This window comes from Erpetoichthys calabaricus, chromosome 17 (assembly GCF_900747795.2).
Source record: "Erpetoichthys calabaricus chromosome 17, fErpCal1.3, whole genome shotgun sequence".
In the NCBI taxonomy this organism is placed as follows: Eukaryota; Metazoa; Chordata; class Cladistia; order Polypteriformes; family Polypteridae; genus Erpetoichthys; species Erpetoichthys calabaricus.
Window position 1 is genome coordinate 92,085,296 of NC_041410.2, and position 19,686 is coordinate 92,104,981.

Sequence of the window (19,686 nt, forward strand, 5' to 3'; positions counted from 1 at the left end):
AGGGAGATAGGCCTATACAGTGTGTATATATATTATATATTTATATTTACATCGGTGGGCAATAGTAGGTTTATAGTTGTTTGTATGGAAAAAGACATGCAGGTTATGATTATTACAATAGCTTTATTAACTTTTATTAACTCAAAAGAATGTCACAATGGTGTGCTTAATAGACGATTGAGTTCTGTGTTTCACATACTCTCACAACTGTAAACCTACTTTTGCCCAGCCCTGTATATATACAGTGTGTGTGTACATACATACATATAAACATGCATTGTGAGTTAAATTATATACGTATTTATCTGTATACATTCATTGCATTCGTAGTCTGAGTCCCGACCTGAATTGTACGGGTGGTTACCTACCAGGTAACGCTTGTGGTTGGTCTGCCATTCGGCAAACATCCGCCACGGTGCCCTTTCGGAGATCCGACCTCGGACGTCAGCGTCAGAGACGAAGCCCCTTTACGCTGTTACGCTGCCCCTCTTCAGTTGCGAGAGGGGTGCAGTAGAGTGTGTACGTCTGATGAGCCCAAATGAGGGTGAGACACGTGTCGTGTACTCTTTGCATGATTTGACAGTAAAGAGAGAGAGAGAGAGAGTATATACTTTACACGAATACAGAATATGATGCACAAATATAATACACATTCTATTAAAGGATTTTTGCCCAATAAAAACATTATTTTTACCCAGGACATGTGTGTGTAAAGTTGTGTCTGTGGTGTGGGGCTTTTCGACTCCCCCTTACAATTGCTAGAGAAGTATGAAAGGCGCTATATAATGCATGGCCGGACGGACGCCGCGCATACGTTACCATTCCCAGGCCGGGCCTTTTCTTATAACTCTAACATAACAGGAGCTTCGGGTTTGGGGAGTCTCGTGTTTCCCACCATAACATGAACTCGCTTCTGATTATTTTCGAGTTCTTTTGACGACTCAGCTGCTCAACACGCGTGTCACTGCAGTGATCCACGCATGACTCCCCTTTGGTTTGCATATTCAGATTTGCGTACCGCACTAAAGGAGTTCGAGTCTTATCCCGCAAAAGAGATTTCGGACCCCGAGTCAAACCTTGCGGTGGTAACGCTGCCTGCCCCCTAACACATGAAGAGCGGGGCCGTAATCCCACCGCGCCACATGCTAAAGTCTGCCGGCGGGGCACCGGGCTGTCACCTGCAGGTCGCCACGAGGGTGGCTGTCGTTTTTAAATCACCGCCACTTCTCAAATGAATACGTCATTTCACAGCAGTACATCAAGCAAAAAACAAAATCCTAAATACAATCAGCAAAAAAAATGCTTAGCTAAGGCGCTTATTGCTTATTCATCACCATTTCCTTTTAATTTACTGTAAGAACATAAACTCCCTCACTCATCTGACATGTGAAATGATCAAAACACCCCTGACGGAGGACCTTAGAAACGCAAGAATGTGGACTCCCACCATTGAGCTCGGGGGATAAAATAAAATACATTTGAGCCGGCGACACTGGAGTGAGTTTAATTAAAACATGGGAAAGCGGGCTGAATCAGCAGGCATGGAAAATTATTTTAATTTCCACAAGAGCTGAGATACACATCGAGTCTCGCGGTGAAGCTTCGCATTTGCTGAAGGGGCTAAAATGCGGCAGAAAAGAAGAGCCGGCGGCCTTTGCGCACGCGTGTTTGTCACACTGGGTGGGTGGCATCGCGACGCGGCGCGTACATCGGCACTGCCAGCACTCTGAATCACGCTGCGTTTGTGTGTCTGTGACAGTCCGGCTTGCCAGCAGCTGCCATACTCCACTGAGCCCATAACCGTCGCCAGTCCTGTACCGGGCAATGAGGTCACTTAAGAGCGTGAGGTACGATGCAAAAATGTTGTTATTTTCAAACCAAAAGTCATGCAGGGGTTCAAATCCTCAAAGTTCAGATAAGCAGTGCTTCTTAATAAATAAATTAAGTAAATGTTCATCAACATAAACAAACGCCTTCATGGAGGTTAAAAAGTCCACTAAATAAATAAATAATCCATACAGCTAAAAGGTTAAAACACAGTCAGGATCTTCTTCTAAAGACAACACCAGCCTTGGTGTCCCCCTCTAAAACTGATGGATCTTCCATTCTAATTTTATAGGATTTCTTCAGCTTGGGCCCCAGTCACCTGAGTCGGTACCCACCGGGGCACCCCAAGCCCTCCACTTGTCTCCCACTGCCTTCCCCCTGCATCTACAGGAGCCCACTCAGAGTGGCTGGTGGCTTCAGCTCCTAAAGTGCTCAGCTGTGGCAATCCTGCCCCTCAAGAGCCTTACGCTCGCTCGACTTGGAGCCGGCCACTTCCTCTCCCTGTAACAGCACCAGCCTCACCACCATCCTGACTCTCACTTGATTTTCCTTCTCACCCTTTAACCTCCAGACTTCGTCTTTCTTTGCTCGATCTCCCCTGCTTCCTGCTCAGGTTCCCCTTTATACTCCTAGAGGGTCATTCCAGACCCCAGAGCGCTGAAGGCCGATGGATACTTCAGCGTCAAGCCTACGCCATAGCTATGTGTTATTTATATTATTTGATTCAATCAAAATATATATTTTAAAAATCAATCTAATATAGTGCCTTGTTGCTATCCATCTATCAAGATTTCTAATTGTCAATTTAATATAGTCTAACTTATTGTCGATCTAATGTAGTGCCTTTTACTGTCTACCTGTCTATTTATTGTAGTGCCTTCCACTGTATATCTTATAGAGTGCCTTTAATATCTATCTATCTATCCTGAATAATGATTTTCTTGTTAAGCTGTCTAAATGTTGAATCTTGCCTACTATACCCTTTATGTAATATACTGCCTTTTATATCTAATATAGTGCCTTTTATATCTATCCTTCCTATTTAACACCATTCTTATTAATCTATCTAAATTTTAAATCTTGCCTACTATACCATCTATCTAATGTAGTGCCTTTTATATCTATGTGTCTATATAATTTTGTGATCCTGCCAACTTTACTAAAATATCTATCTATCTATCTATCTATCCTATACAATACCTTTCTTGTTAATATATCTACATTTTTAATCTTGCCTACTATATCTTTTATCTATCTAATATAGTGCTTTTTGTATCTATTCATCCTATATAACACCTTTCCTGTTGATCTATCTAAATTTTAAATCTTGTCTATTATACTATCTGTCTATCAAATATAGTGCCTTTTATATCTATCCATCCATTCAATCTATCTACATTCAATCTTGCCTACTATGCCATTTATCTATCTAATATAGTGCCTTTAATATCTATCTATCCACTCTATGTAAAACTTTTCATGTTAATTTATTTACATTTTTAATCTTGCCTACTATACCATCTATCTATGTAATATAGTGCCTTTTAGTCAGTCAATCATTGTCAAACCCCTAACACAGGGTCACTGGAGTCTGCCGGAGCCAATCCCAGCCAGCACAGGGCGCGATGCAGGAACAAATCTCGGGCAGGGCACACACACACACACACACACACACCAAGCACAATGTAGGATCGCCAATGCACCTAACCTGCATGTCTTTGGACACGCAAACAAGGGGAGAACATGCAAACTCCACGCAGGGAGGACCCGGGAAGTGAACCCGGGTCTCCTTACTGCGAGGTAGCAGCGCTACCCACTGCGCCGCCAGTATCTTTAATACTCTATAAAATTTCTTTCTTGTTAACCTACCTGAATTTAATCTATTTATCTATTTTTCTAATATAGTGCTTTTTATATTTGTCTTTCTTATATAGTGCCTTTCACTCTCTAGCTGTTTATTATCTATATATATAATTCACTAAGTCCATGGCAAGCAAGACGCACGCAAGACAGCCACGCCCACCAACTCACAGAGCCCCGCCCACCAACAATTTGCGCGAGAGCGAAAGCATTTGCCAACAATGTTTTCATTAATCAAGAACGAAAGTCAGAGGTTCGAAGACGATCACATACCGTCGTAGTTCCGACCATAAACGATGCCGACTGGCGATTGACTGTTCACCCATCAATACATCGTCCTCACTGGGCGTCCTTCCCCTCACACCCCGTTCCACCCTCCGCGCGTGACTGCCGTCCAGCCCTGTCCCTCGCTCTGGGAGGTGGGGGCGCCACGGCGGTCCTCCAGTTTTCAGTCACAGACAATTGTATGTTGCTCTCTCCAGAGTTCCCTTACAGTCGTATCCTCAAACCCACCCCATAAGAAGAAGCATGTTTGTCGCGGATGTGAATCGCTGTATGTGGCGTGTAAACCAGTTTGCGAGGGGTATCCCATGGTCTTACAGTTGGTGGGCGGGTCTCTGTTAGTTGCTCTTGCGAGCGGGCACATGACCAGGCAGTGTGTATGCCTCAAGAGAGAGAGGGTGGACGTGACAGGACCATCTAAGAAGAATCATATTTGTCGCGGATGTGAATCGCTGTATGCAGCGTGTAAAACAGTTTGCCAGGGGTATCCCATGGTCTTAGCAGTGTCTATGCTTCGATGTGAATCGCTGTATGCAGCGTGTAAAACGCTGTATTGTATGTTGCCCTCTCCAGAGTTCCATCTTTTCATTCACCTACAGCCGTATCCTCAAAACCAACCCCATTTGGACAACTGTGTCTTTCAGGAAGTGTTCACCCGCGGGTTGGCTAGTTATATTAATAGTAGTAGTTACACTGTCATTTCTAGCGCACATATTGCTAGTATGTGATTTCATCTCTATAATTATTTTTTCTAGAGGTGAATAATATTGTACTTCTCTGAAGCACTTTGAGCCGCAGTCGTTGTATGAGTTGTGTTTTATTACTAAGTGTATTAGCAGCACTGTAGTACAGCTATCCCAATATAAATACCTGCAATTATTTTATTAATTACTTGCTATAATTAATAGAATTGACCTGCTCTAATTAATTATAGAGCCTTCCCTGCCTGTCTGTCTTGGAGGAGGTGAATCCATAATCTAGCGTTCGGCTCCATGTATTCAGTGGGCGCCCGGCCATCGTCTGTGTGTCTGTTGTGCAGCACATGAATACAGTATCTGTGAAGAAGTGACGAGTATTAAACACACTTGATTTCGTGAAGTGCCTCAGTGACTGCTGCTGGATGATTCTTCTGTTCTCAGGTTTCTTTCTTTTTTATTTTCCCTCCATTCTTTTCATGAATCGTATTAACATTTACAAGGTCATTTTAAAAATCAAAAAACTGCCTTCTCTCCCCTTTCCAAACCCAGAAATCATGACTGGCAGACAGAAGAGCAGCTTCAGCAACAGACTGCTGTCACCGTCCTGCTCCACTGACAGACTGAGGAGATTGTTCCTCCCCCAAACTATGCGACTCTTTAATTCCACCCGGGGGGGTAAACGTTAACATTTAACATTATACATAGTTATTGTCTGTTTTTCACCTGCATTATTATCATTCTTTAATTTAATATTATTTATTGTATCAGTATGCTGCTGCTGAAGAATGCGAATTTCCCATTGAGATTAATAAAGTATCTATCTATCTATCTCTGGCACTCAGAATTTACCGAGACAAATCCTGGTCTTGTCTTGTAAAAGCCACACAAGGTGGACGCCGCAGGTCTTGTAGCTGCTGTGGAGATGAACGCGAAATAAAAGGCCGACGCTGAAACTGCTGACAGCTTTACGAGGCCGAATGTGCAGAGGGGTCAGAGAGCAGCGCTCGGCTTTAAGTCATTTGTAAAACGACTTCCTCGACATGTTTGGATCCCTCTCAGTGTATCCTTTCACTTTCAGACCTGATCCAGTGTTGCTGTTTGATATACGGAGGTCTGCTAAGCATTAATGCTTTATAGGAAAAGAAGTCAAAATCAAACACTGAGTGGAAAGCCTGTTTATTACATGGGGTGAGACGTGCAGAAGAACTGGCGATGGCTTTTTAACACAGACAGGGAAAGGCAGGACCATGAAGAAATGACGGCAAATGAATCGGTTACTTATTTATTCAGTGTTGACCCACCTTTTTCCATTACAGGGATTTAGGGAGTTGCTTGTCTTTTCCATTAAAATCAAGCACAAGGAACCAACAGCAGATTGGGGAGGGAGGGGGGGGGGTAATGTGCAGGCAGTCCACCATAGCACACATTGATAATCACTACAGGCCAATTACTATCAGCGACTACACCAGTCTACGTCTGGGACTTGGCCGGGTGCTTGGGGTCCCCTGCCTTCACTCCAAAGACATTCATGGCAACGTAAAACATGGCTTGTGGTGAGTGAGTGAGTGTGCCCTGGGATGGACTGGCACCTCATCTGGGATAGATAGATAGATAGATAGATAGATAGATAGATAGATAGATAGATAGATAGATAGATAGATAGATAGATAGATAGATAGATAGATAGATAGATAGATAGATAGATAGATAGATAGATAGATAGATAGATAGATAGATAGAGTAGTAGGCAAGATTAAACATCTAGATTACCAGTAAAGGCATTACCTAGAATATAGATAGATAGATAGATTAAAGATTAATGTACATTGACAAGACACTCATGTAGGATAGACAGATGAATAACTGGTATAGTACCATTGATAAATAGTATAGTAGGCAAGATTAAAATTTCATTAATAAGAAATTCATTATAAGTTCAATAGATAGATAGTGTAGTAGACAAGATTAAACATCTAGATTACCAATAAAGGCATTACCTAGAACAAAGGTGTCAAACTCGAGGCCTGGAGGGCCGCAGTGGCTGCAGGTTTTCATTCTAACCTTTTTCATAACAACTGACCAGTTCTCACTGCTAATTAACTTCTTTTCTTTAGCCCTGCTTTAAGGATTCAGTCCCCTGCATTGATTCTTTTCTTCATTAAATGACAGCCAAACAGACATTAGACGTGAAACGAGCCAACAGATTATCAATTAAACTGGGGATTCAAACTCCAACCAATTTCACTCCAACCAGTTTCTTAATGAGATGCCGATTCTTGTTGTTATTTGAACCTGTCATTTAATTCCATGGCTTGTTGCTGCTCTCATTCTGCCACAGCAGACATTTTCAAAACTGTTGATTGTCTGTTCTACTGAGATCTTCACCCTTCTTTATTTTCAGCTATTGTGTGATGGGCACAGGTGAGCTGGTCACGTGGCTGCTTGTTTTGTGTCTCATTATTGTTTGGCTGCTAATTAAGGACAAAGAAACAACTAAGGGGTCTGAGTCACGTCAATTAAAACAAAGGCAAAAGAAGTTAATTAGCAGCAAAAACTGATCACTAATTAAGGAGATGGTTAGAATGAAAACCTGCACCCACTGCGGCCCTCCAGGACCAGAGTTCGACACCCCTGACCTAGAGGATAGATAGATAGATAGATAGATAGATAGATAGATAGATAGATAGATAGATAGATAGATAGATAGATAGATAGATAGATAGATAGATAGATATGTCAGAGGGGGACACTTTTACATTTTTTTTGTGCACTGGGTGGTTCCATTAGGCACCCACTGTTGGGGACTGGGGGGTGAGAAGTTAAAAGGCTATCTGTACCTATTAATGGTATTTGCTATCCTGCAAGGGAGTCACTGCTTTGAAGTCTGACCTTAGAGAATGTTTGTATTTACCTGGCTTGGAAATATTGGTTTCTAATCAGCATATCTGAACTTATTAATGTTTGGTAACCATACATTTTGTTAACTTATGTTTTTATTAATTGTTAAACCCAGGCAATTTAGAGGTGCCATTGATTAGACTGTTTGTCCAGGACTGACAACAGAGGGGTGAAGTAAATATAAACTGCTGGCCAGCAGAAGTCAAGAGGGAGAGTCCACAGGAAACACTGCCAAGACACTCGGACAGGGCACAGGGGCTCGCAGGCAGACAAGGGTACCTGGCTGGCACAACGTGAGGCACAAGGGCGGCAACACTTCCAGGGAGGAAGAGACAGCTGCACAAGGAGACGCCGGATGTGGGTTCAGTGAGAGAGGGAATCTGCATGAAAGGACCCAGTAAAGCTGACAGACGAGGAATGAGGCGTGCCTAGGTCCCAGCAACACAAGGCCCAGGGTGGAAGAAAAAGGAACAACGAAGAGACGCTGACAGGGAGTCAACAATTTCACACAACTTCTGTGAACAATTTAGTGTTGGGGTAACACCGTGCCCAAACTGGACTCTGCACCACTAAAGGTTGTATCCACCAATTCTTGTTTTTACGGACTTTAGAGTGTGGACTGTGTATTTTCCTTTTACAAAAAAGGAAATTAATTCCTGATATGTTTAGGTTCTGTTATGTTCGTTTATCTTTTTAATGTACCTTATATTGTCTTGTACAATAGAACTTACTGTTGCCTTTTCCAGAAATTACTGTTGTGTCTTTCATTGTGTGTTTACTCACCGCCCAATTTAAAGAAACCTGTGTGCTATTATTGGTAAATTTCAGGAGTTCCCAGTCTCTTAATAAAACTGGGTGGCGTAGTCGGATATTTTAATGGTGTCTAAGTTAGATTACTTATAAGTGTGACCAGACACCTGTGTCAGATAGATAGCACACCATGTGGTTGATTGATTGACAGACACTTGGTGTCAGACTTGAGCACTTAAGTGACACCTTCAGGGCTCTAATGAAGTAAGCAGTACCACTCCATGCCAAGAGGGGGCGCAGATGCAGATGCCTTCTCCCCTTTTCTCCACCGTTCTGAAGACCGCTCAGAAGCCAAGTGAGGTCACTCCTGCCGTTACCCCAGATGCCCCCCACCTCATCCCAGTTCCAAGATATACAGACCCAGCAGCCATTGAAGGAGGTTGTTCATTGTTGGGCCAGAGAAGATGGAGCTCCTACTCTGTGAAAGCATCATCGTGCTGTGGCTGCCGATCTTCGAGTTTCTTTTCATTTGTTTTTTCCTGTCCTAATTTAACGGGGTCCATGGCGGCCGGGGTGCCCCAGCTCTTTTCTTGCTTTGTGTCGTTGTGTGGCAGTAGACGGGTAGTGCCAACACGGAACACACTGCACACAGACAGGGAGTGGGCGCCGGTCCAGTGCTCTGGTGTTAAATGAACGTGTCCCACCCTAACTCGAGCGGCTCGTTTAGTTTCAGGTGTCCGGTGGCTGCACGGCTGTCGACCTTCTCGGGTCTCGTTTCCGTTTCATTACGTGTTGAGCGTGAGGTCATAAGATGTGTGGATGATGCCTTCAGTTTTTGATACACATAACCTTAAGCCAGAGCCCCATTCGAAGTATATCACTTCTGATGGAAATATTTCTCCGCCATAACTTTTTACGACAACTTTAAAAAGCTGAAAAAATGCCAAGAATTCGGCTGCTTCTTTTCCGAGAATTGTAATTCTTCCAAGTGTCGTCCAGATCTCCGCCGTATACAAAGACTTTAAATGCTGCTTGTAATCACTGACTTGATTATTTGCAACCCCGGGGGCACGACGTATTAGTTACAGCAAAGAGCAGATGTTTTTACATTTGTGATATTTGATTGCAAGTGTGCCTTTTTTTTATAATACTTAATTTTATTGGCGCTTTTTTGCCCACAACTTCAAGCCCAACTACGGCTCTCTGAAGGTGTTCGAGTGCCCCGATGTGTCCTGAACCCACAAACTTCATTCAATGCATTTTAATTCAAAAGAGAAGAATTGTTATTTGAATCAGAGTCACAAACGGAACCAGGGTGGAGCTCTGGAGGTCTGCAGCTCGACTCGATTGGTGCCCATTGGAGTCAACTCCACCTCCTTGGAGCTCCAGGGCGTTGGCTCCGGGCTGCAGGGTTTAGGGGAGGAGCCTTGGCTGAGATGTGATCTTTGTATTAATTAATACAGCAGTCAAATGTGTAAGCCGCACTACATGGAAAGGACATAAAACACGTAACTGGGGAGCACGTCCCCCTTTCACTTTTCATTTAATTCAACAGGAACAGACGCATGTTAGACTTCAGTAACGTTCATTCTCACGATTACACTCGCCACAAATAGCACCAAAGAAAAACCTTTGGACCCTAAATCAGGAAAATCTAAGCGACAAAAAATAAGAAAATTACACAAAAACGTGAATCCACAATTAAATGTAAAGGAAGTGAGGACCCCTCACAGCTTCAGAGACTTGGGTTCAAATCCTGTGATTTTTCTGTTGCCTGTGTGGAATAAGCCTGTTCTCCCCATGTTCCAATGGGGCGCCACATTCACCAAAGTTCGGCAGGTTAGGCTAACTGTGGATTCTTCACTGACCCTTGGCGTAAGGGAGTGAGGGTCAGTGGTCATGGACTGGCGTCCAGTTTGTTTGTCTAGGGGAGAGTCCTGATGATTCCATTTTGCCCAATTCTTGAAGCCACTGTGCCCCTGGGAAGACTCTGAGCTTTAGAAATGGTTTGATCCCCTTGTCCTGATCCTCACCACAATGTGATCACAGAGAGCTTCTTGAACTTCATTTCTGCAGGGGGGGGGGGGGGGGTTACGGGACCTTCTATCCACAGGTGGACTCCAATCAAGGAGAATTAAAGGAGGCACCTGAGCACAGTTTGGGGGGGGACCACCACAAAGGGTCAGACTACTTCTAGGAATGAGAGATGTCAGCTTTTTCAATCTGTATAAAATTTGCGATCTTTTCCGAAAAGATGTCTTCACTTTGTCATCATGGGTTACTGTGTGTGGATTGGTGGGCAAAAATGGCAAACGCACCCATTTTAAAATGAAATCGACGACGCAATAACGTGTGCCAAAAGTGAGGGGGTCTCAATACTTTCTGAATCCACTTATCACGCTTGAACGCCAGAGGGTCGTCTTCCAGGCTCTCCTAAGGTATGTTGATACCCAAGGGACAAAATTGGGTGCTGTCACTAACAGCCTTGTCTATGTTGTCCCACAATAGAGAAAGAGAAGCCCGCCCCTTTCCGAGCCCGGCCAATAGAAAAGGAAGACATCCCAGGAAGGCAGGGATTTGGACCTGTCAGGAACGACTCCCAGGAACGCCATTAGAGGGCCATAAGAGGCTGTTGCCCGCTTTTGTTTGTCTGTGCCATCATGTGCCCGTTAAGTTCATTTTGGTTTTGTTGCAAGTTAAATGGGCTTTGCCCAGTTGGCACCCCAATTCTTTTGGGACTCACTTTGCCTTCTCACTCGCCAATACTGTAACTAGAACATTTAAGAGGGCTTGCAGAATAATAAATGACAGGTCAAAAATTTAAAGTGTCGGCAGCAGGCGCTGCTTAATGTATGGAAAAATGTTGCTCATCTAATTATTTTTGGATTCTTACAGGCTTCAAGTAAGTGTGTGTGTGTGTGTGTGTGTCATTAGCGATACTTTACATTCTTACACAAGCGGCCTATATACACACGCAGAGCGTTAATGCAAATAACATCAGCAGAGTTGAGTTCACCTCCGAACCAGTGACACAGCAGGAAAAGAAATTAAAGATTCATTTACCTCCATGTTATTGCAGAACGTTGCATTTGTGCCAAATAAAATCTTGCACTGCTCATCTGCGCTATAGTGCATGCCAGGCAACTTGGGGGGCAGCTTGAGCACATGACGGCCCCGGGGGTCAGTTTCCAATAAGCAGCCACTTGCCTTTGATCTGAAAGGTACAAGGAGGGTAGAACTTCAGAAGCCAACAAAAAAAGAAAGATAATAAAAATTGAGGGAAAAACAACTCATGGATATGGCGTGGCCACTAAGGGGCGTAGCAGAGCCACAGACACTTGACTCAACTACAAAGAGTACAAGTCCTGGGTTCAAATCAACCCTTTTCATTGAACAAAACACTTTTGGTAAAGGCTTCTTCACAATAAACAATTGTCCTTCTCCACCTCCTCTTCCTTCTTCTTCTTCTTCTTTGTTTCTCCTTTCTCTTTCTCCTCTAGTTCCCCAGGGTGAGTGTTGTCCTCCTCTCTCGACTGTAACCTGCCTGGGTGAGGATGAGAGCTCCTTCTAATTCAGATCTGGCAGCCTCCTCCTTCCCAATGACCCCCTCTAGAAGCCCACCCCAAGGACCCGACCAGGGCTGCCCCCCCCCCCCAGAAGAACCGAAACTCCCATGCAAGCCCTGCAGGTATCCCAATGAGAGCTTCACTACAGGGATGCTGCCACCTAGTGGACTGCTGGGAAAATGGACACCCATCTCCATACATTCCATAATGAGAACCTCCCAGCCAGGTAACCAGTCAACCATCCTAGTCGAGAGGCCAGTCTGTCCTCGACTCCCTTCAAATTGGGTTTACAGAAGAAGAGACGAGCTAACTGGTTCAGAGCCACAGATGAGACGGGGAAAACAGAACATAATCGGGATCTTTACTCGCTGTGACCGCTGGCAAACCCAAGGGGAAAAAATATAAAAAATCAGCACGTGTGGTGTGTTCTTAACATGTCATGGACTGCAATGTAGTATGAAACAGTCCAACATATGTAGCACCAACATGTGTGTGTGTTTATCAAACCATCTACTTATATATTCTGCATCCCTACTTAATATATGGCATCTTTCATGTCAATTATATAATGCATGAGAGAGAGAGAGAGAGATGGTATAGTAGGCAAGATTAAAATTAGATAGATAGATAGATAGATAGATAGATAGATAGATAGATAGATAGATAGATAGATAGATAGATAGATAGATAGATAGATAGATAGATAGATAGATAGATAGATATTCACTATATAATAGATAAACAGATAAGAGAACATCACTATAGATTAACAGATAGACAGTACTTTTGTCTCATATGGTGCCTTTCTGTTTATCAATATTTTATACAGTGTCTTTCATGTATAACTATTACCTATATACTTATTAGTGCCTATCTATCTAATATAGTGCCTTTCACTATCTGTCTCTCTCTTATATAGTGTCTTTCACTATATACCTATTAGTATCTATCTATTTAGATATCTAATATAGAGCCTTTCACTATCAATCTATCTATCTAATATAATAGTGTCTTTCACTGTCTGTCTGTTATATAGTGTCTTTCACTATATACTTTATACCTATATACCTAAATACCTATTAGTGCATATCTATCTATCTATCTATCTAATATAGTGCCTTTCACAATCTGTCTATCTATCTATCTATTTAATATAGTGCATTTCACTATCTATCATGTAGTTCTTTTCTTTCTTTTATATAGTGCATTTCTATGTATCTGTTTATAATATAGTGGCTATCTATCTATCTATTGTAGTGCCTTTCACTATGTATCTGTTATATAGTGTCTTTCACTATATACTTTATACCTAAATACCTATTAGGGCATATCTATCTATCATGAAATGGTTTTCTTGTGAATCTAAATTTTTAATCTTGCCCACTACTCTAAGTGCCTTTCACTATCTATCTATCTATCTATCTCTCTATCTAATATACTGCCTTTCACTGTCAATCTTTCATGTAGTTCATTTCTATCTTTTATATAGTGCCTTTCTATGTATTGGCTTATTATATAGTGCCTATCTATCTATATATTATAACGCCTTTCACTATCTGTGTATCTATCTTATATAGTGCCTTTCACTATATACCTATTATATAGTGCCTTTCCTATCTATTTACCTAACATAGTGCCTTTCTAAATAGCTGTCTATCTTTCATGCTGTGCCTTTTTATCAATTTATCTTATATAGCGCCCTTCCTACGTCTCCGTCTCTCTAAGTATGTACTGTGGTGCCGGGTGTTTCCTGGACTGCCAAACAGAATCTTCCTGGTGCTGCTGCTCGGTTGCCTGGCCATTTCTGTTGTCTGTTGATAAGACATCCAGGATTCTGTCTATTTGGAGATCTTTGATGTCCGGTTGGGTTTTTGAGGGTCTCTATAAGAATGCCCCCTCCATCCCCGGTATCTAAGTGTATTTTGCTCTCTTTAACACGGTGTTGTGCCTTAGTTAGCTGTGTTCACAAGACAGTAATGACCCTGTACTCCACACAAAATGAACCCACCAAACATAACCTGACCTCCCAGAGAAGCCCCCACAGAGGGCCGAGAACTTCACACCATCCTCCACTCACCTCAGAAAGTTTTCCAGATCATCCCGGCTGCAGGAGGACCAGGACAGGTCACTGGGGTTCCTCCCTTTCACCCACTCGCCAGACATGACATGGGAACGTCCAGCGCACGTCGGGTGGTCATCGTCGTGACTCATCCCCATGCTAGGGAACAGAGAGTAAAAGTCATGATGCTTTAAAAATGTAAATGAAAAATAAAAATAACAGTTTGAATAGAAGGGGATGGAGGGTGGCGGTAATCAAAGCATCATGGAGTAGTGCACAGTATGTAAAGAGCAAACAACAAAAAAGAGGAAACTCCTCGGTGTGCACCTTGGGAGAAATTTGAAATTTCCACCAAGACGACAAAGTCACAAGAATGGCTTTAAAACATCAACGTTAGCCGAGTCGGAGTCTGGAGGTCCGCTAGTAGAGAATTTATAGCTGGAGTTGACAAAGAGTGGTCACTCCATGACACTCCTGGTGGAATTACAGTATATATATATATATATAATATATATATATATATATATACACAGACACTCCCATGAACTCAAACATACACACAGACTCACACACACACATTATATAATATATATATATATATATATATATATACGCACACCCACATGAACACACATATATACACACACTCATATTCACACACACATATACTGTATATATATATATATATATATATATATATATATATATATATATACGCACACACACACATATATATACACATATATATACACATATATACATATATATATATATATATATATACGCACACACACACATATATATACACATATATACATATATATATATATATATATATATATATATATATATATACGCACACACACACATATATATACATATATATACACATATATACATATATATATATATATATATATATATATATATACGCACACACACACATATATATACACACATATATACATATATATATATATATACGCACACACACACATATATATACATATATATACACATATATACATATATATATATATATATATATATATATATATATACGCACACACACACACATATATATACATATATATACACATATATACATATATATATATATATACGCACATGCACACACACTCACATGAACACACAAACACACACATATATATATAAATATATATATATATATATATATATATATATATATATATACATACACACACACTCTCAGACACACATACACATTGTATATATATATATATATTTTCATGACATTCGAAGTCTGTGTCACAATCTGATTGTATGGGTGATTACCTACCAGGTAACGCACACACTCACATGAACACACATATATACACACACACACACACACACACACACATTATACATATATATATATATATATATATATACACATATTATATATATATATATATATATATATATATATATATATATATATATATACGCACATACACACACACATGAACACACATATATACACACACTCATATGCACACACACACACATACTGTATATATATTATATATGGGCTTGGAGCTTGGAGACTCAACCCTGTTGGGTCCCGTGGTCACTGCAGGGGGCACCTGGGCAGTCCCTGAGCCATGGATGGCAGCCATCCACCACAATAAATACATACATCAATATAACTAATGTGTGTATAGCCCAGGAGTGTCTTCAGAAGCATGTGAAGGTAAGGATCCCGGCTCAGGACAGCAGGGTAACTCAGTTGTTCTTCTCGTGTTCTCCTCCTCCCATCTCCGTAGGACACAAGACCAGGCATTGGAGGAGCAGTGAACTCGACAAGCCCAGAAGACCTACCACCTTCCATCTTGCTGGCTATACAAAAAGCATCCAACCTGGAAGTGAGTGTTCATCCTCTAGAGATGATGGGCCTTCCCCTAGGCGCACTCCAAATGAAGTGTAGATGGCGGTGCATTGAATGGAGGAGCCATCGCTACTTCTGGGCTCTGTGCAAACAGCAGCCCGTTACAGAAGCTCCATATTTCTCGCTGTTTTTCTTTTTGCTTAAAGAGCTTCTGTAAAAAACCAAGCAGCACCTTGAGGGCCAATAAAGTTTTGTCTGTTTATCTGTCCCTTTTGTTTTCTATTTATTTTGCTGCAGGCAACTTATTTTTTGGTAATAATTGAAATGGGTACCTGGTGGTCCCCAACTCTTATTTCGCTCAATCCCCACAATGCTACTGTCTGTGTGTGTGTGTGCATCTGATCCCACAAAGCAGTCCGATGGCTCAGTTTGGCTTTGGTGGTTCCATCAGAGGTGCACGACACAGAAAGCTCCAGGCAAGCGAGGCCGACGCATACGAGGACACCAAGGAGGAGCGCCGAGAGTCGCCTTCAAAGATGTTTTTGCAGCAGGTGACGGACGTCAGGTGAGCAGGGCACCTCGAAATAAACGAGCCCAAGTAGCAGGCTTTAGGGGAATACGATTGAGAGATGAAGAGCCGGCCAAGAAAGTCTGAGACACACCAGGATGCCAAAGGAAGGCGTGGGAGGATCGCTGAGGGTACACATAAAGCGTATCAAAAATGTCAAAGATTTGAAGATGTGTTCCATCACCTGTAGGTGGCGTAGCTGTACCGTCTGGACTGCAGATGCTCACTTTACTTACAAGTAAGCTAAACGTCTCACTCGAGGCCAGTGAGTGGTCAGTGCGTTGGCATGACTGGCTCTGGTGGTTAGAGTCTTGTCTGTCTTCTGCTAAAAATGGCTGCTCCATCCACAGCTTCTTATTTTGAAGCTCAAGTTGCTCTGCCACCCTTGTGACTCTAAAACTGAACTGCAGAGACTCAGTAAATCGTCGGCGCTCCACATTAATTGTCTTCAATGTGGGAAGCACATGGTGATGCCCAAGTCCACCATGTGAACCTACAGAGCAGCCACACTAAGCACAGCACCAAACCAAGCCGTCCCGTTGAAACTGAACACAAACTCTAAAATAACTTGAGACTCCGGACTCAGGGGGGTACTTACCCGGTGGGCTAGTGGAGCCACAAATCAAAGCCATAACTGCAGACGCCTGTGGCGCGGTGTCAGGGGCCATTTTCCGACCACTTCAGAAGGTGTGGCGCTGCCCCGGCCCTCGGCCGCTAAACCGCTCGGGGTTCCCTTCCCTTTCGTTTCCACTGGTTTGGCTCCAGTGTGCTGTACTTTCTAGTTATTTATGGATAGCTTTGTGGATTCCACTAGAAATTATTTTTATAGCAGCCTGAAAATTGTCAGACCACTTGAAGCTGGCAAAGCCAAGGGAGGGGAAAAAATAAATAAATAAATAAATAAAAATGGCCACATCTGGCACCTTCCTAACATGTCATGGACCGTAATGTGGCATGAAACACTATGACGTGGCTCTAAAATTTAGCTGTGATGAGTCTGCAAAACCATCAGTTTGTTACGTGGTGCTTTTCTACCTTTGATATAGCGCCTTTCATAAGTATTTATTATATAATATCTATTATATAATGTAACATCGTGGGCCAATCATGGTCTTTTTAGTATCTTTGAGACCCATTCCTTGTTAAATGCTCATATGACTGGCAGGGCGATTGTCAGGGGGACTGGGAGATTGGTTGGGAGGTGGTAATCAAGGATGATCAACAACACAATGTCGATTGTTAAACCCACCCGCAGCAACCCATCCGCAACCCATTACCATTAAATACAACGGTGACTCACCACCCAACAAAAAACGTTGTGTCATACAGTCACGTATCCATCCATCTATCTACTGTAATACATGACATGGGATGGCTGGCATCCTGAACAGGATGGATGGTGCCTTAACTGGCCCGGAAGACATTCTTAATGGAAGGATGTGGACGGGGGGCATCCCAAGTGGGAGGCTGGGATAATGGATGGACTAAGGGGAGACGCCTTCTCTGTGCCTTGTGCTCCCCCAATATACTGGGTGGCGACATCCCTCTGAAGTGCCTCCTGTTCAAGCAGCCGCAGGGCTGCAAGGGAATTGTAGTTTTGTTGGGCAGGCCTCTCTAATGGAAAGATGTCAGTAGATGGGCATCTCAACTGGGTTGGTTAGCGGGAGGCTGTTATAATGGATGGATTCGGGGGGGGGGGGGGATGCCTTCCCTGGGCCATGTGCTCCCCCAATATATTGGGTGGCGACAGCCTTATGGAGTGCCTACTGTTCAGACAGCCGCAGGGCTGCATGGGAGTTGTACTTTTGTTGGGCAGATCTTTCTAATGGAAACATGTCAGTAGATGGGCATCTCAACCGGGATGGTTGGCGGGAGGCTGTTATAATGGAAGGATGGGGTGGGGGGGCGCCTTCCCTGGGTCATGTGTTCCCCCAATACACTAGGTGGTGACATCCCTCTGGAGTGCCTCCTGTTCAAGCAGCCGCAGGGCTGCAAGGGAATTGTAGTTTTGTTGGGCAGGCCTCTCTAATGGAAAGATGTGGGTGGATGGGCATCTCAACTGGGTTGGTTAGCGGGAAGCTGTTATAATGGATGGATTCGGGGGGGGATGCCTTCCCAGGGCCATGTGCTCCCCCAATATATTGGGTGGCGACAGCCTTATGGAGTGCCTACTGTTCAGACAGCCGCAGGGCTGCATGGGAGTTGTACTTTTGTTGGGCAGATCTTTCTAATGGAAACATGTCAGTAGATGGGCATCTCAACCGGGATGGTTGGCGGGAGGGTGTTATAATGGAAGGATGGGGTGGGGGGGGGCGCCTTCCCTGGGTCATGTGCTCCCCCAATACACTAGGTGGTGACATCCCTCTGGAGTGCCTCCTGTTCAAACAGCCACAGGGCTGCATGGGAGTTGTAGTTTTGTTGGGCAGATCTTTCTAATGGAAACATGTCAGTAGATGGGCATCTCAACCAGGATGGTTGGCGGGAGGCTGTTATAATGGAAAGATGGTGTTTTTTTGGTACTCCTTCCCCAGGCTATGTGCTCCCATAACACTAGGTGATGACACCTCCCTGGCATGCGTCCCATTTGGACACCCACCCAGTTTTGTTGGGTGGCCTTGTTTTGGGGGGGGGGGGTTCCTTCGAGTGCCATTAGGCAGAAGCTACTGGAGGCAGGACTCTCTTGGCACGAGGAGAGGTTCCACCTGACCCTAAAGTGCTTTCTGGAAGCAATGTGATGGTACCGTTGTGAGTGAGTTGGATTCGGGTGGAAGAGGACAAAGCTCACCTGGGAGAAGTGGAGGAAAAGGGAAGGAGAGAGTTGGGCATTTTGTGAAGGTCATTGATTTTTAATAAACCTTTTATTTGAACAGAGTCACTGGGGTTTGGGGTGCTGCAACGCCCCCTACTGGTCACACTCATTTATCAATCTAGCATATAGTGCCTTTCATCGCTATGGTGTCTGTTTCTGTACTTGTTTTACGTACCCGTGGAAGATCAATAATAGAATAATTTTAAACACATTTCAGCGCCTTTCCTCTGTATCCCTGTGTTTCTCTCCGTACCGGTGTTCTCCCTCTCGATCCCATTCCCATAAAGCCTGCTCATCATTATCTTTGAGGAGCCTTTCTCACCTCCTGTCCGGTTTTTATAATTTCTGTCTCTGAAGGCGACTCTCTCAGCGTGCTCCTGTACTCCTCCCTTGTGCGTCTCACACTTTGCACTTCCCCTTTGTTCGCATCACCAAAGCCAAACTAACCAATCAGATTGCTCGCAGGTACTGACTGCACAGGTCTACTATGTAGTAGATCATCCTCCGTCCATCTCAA

At 43.2% G+C, this 19,686-nt stretch overlaps 1 protein-coding gene across 1 annotated transcript in view; it reads right to left on the reverse strand.

The window, feature by feature from the left end:
* Positions 1–19,686, reverse strand: part of adamts17 (ADAM metallopeptidase with thrombospondin type 1 motif, 17) — a 207,133-nt gene that overhangs the window by 110,533 nt on the left and 76,914 nt on the right. The window contains exons 9-10 of the mRNA XM_028823153.2: positions 13,959–14,099; positions 11,379–11,529 (exon numbers count right to left, since the gene is read on the reverse strand). Coding sequence (XP_028678986.1) covers positions 11,379–11,529; positions 13,959–14,099 — 292 coding nt within the window. The remainder of the gene's footprint in view (positions 1–11,378; positions 11,530–13,958; positions 14,100–19,686) is intronic.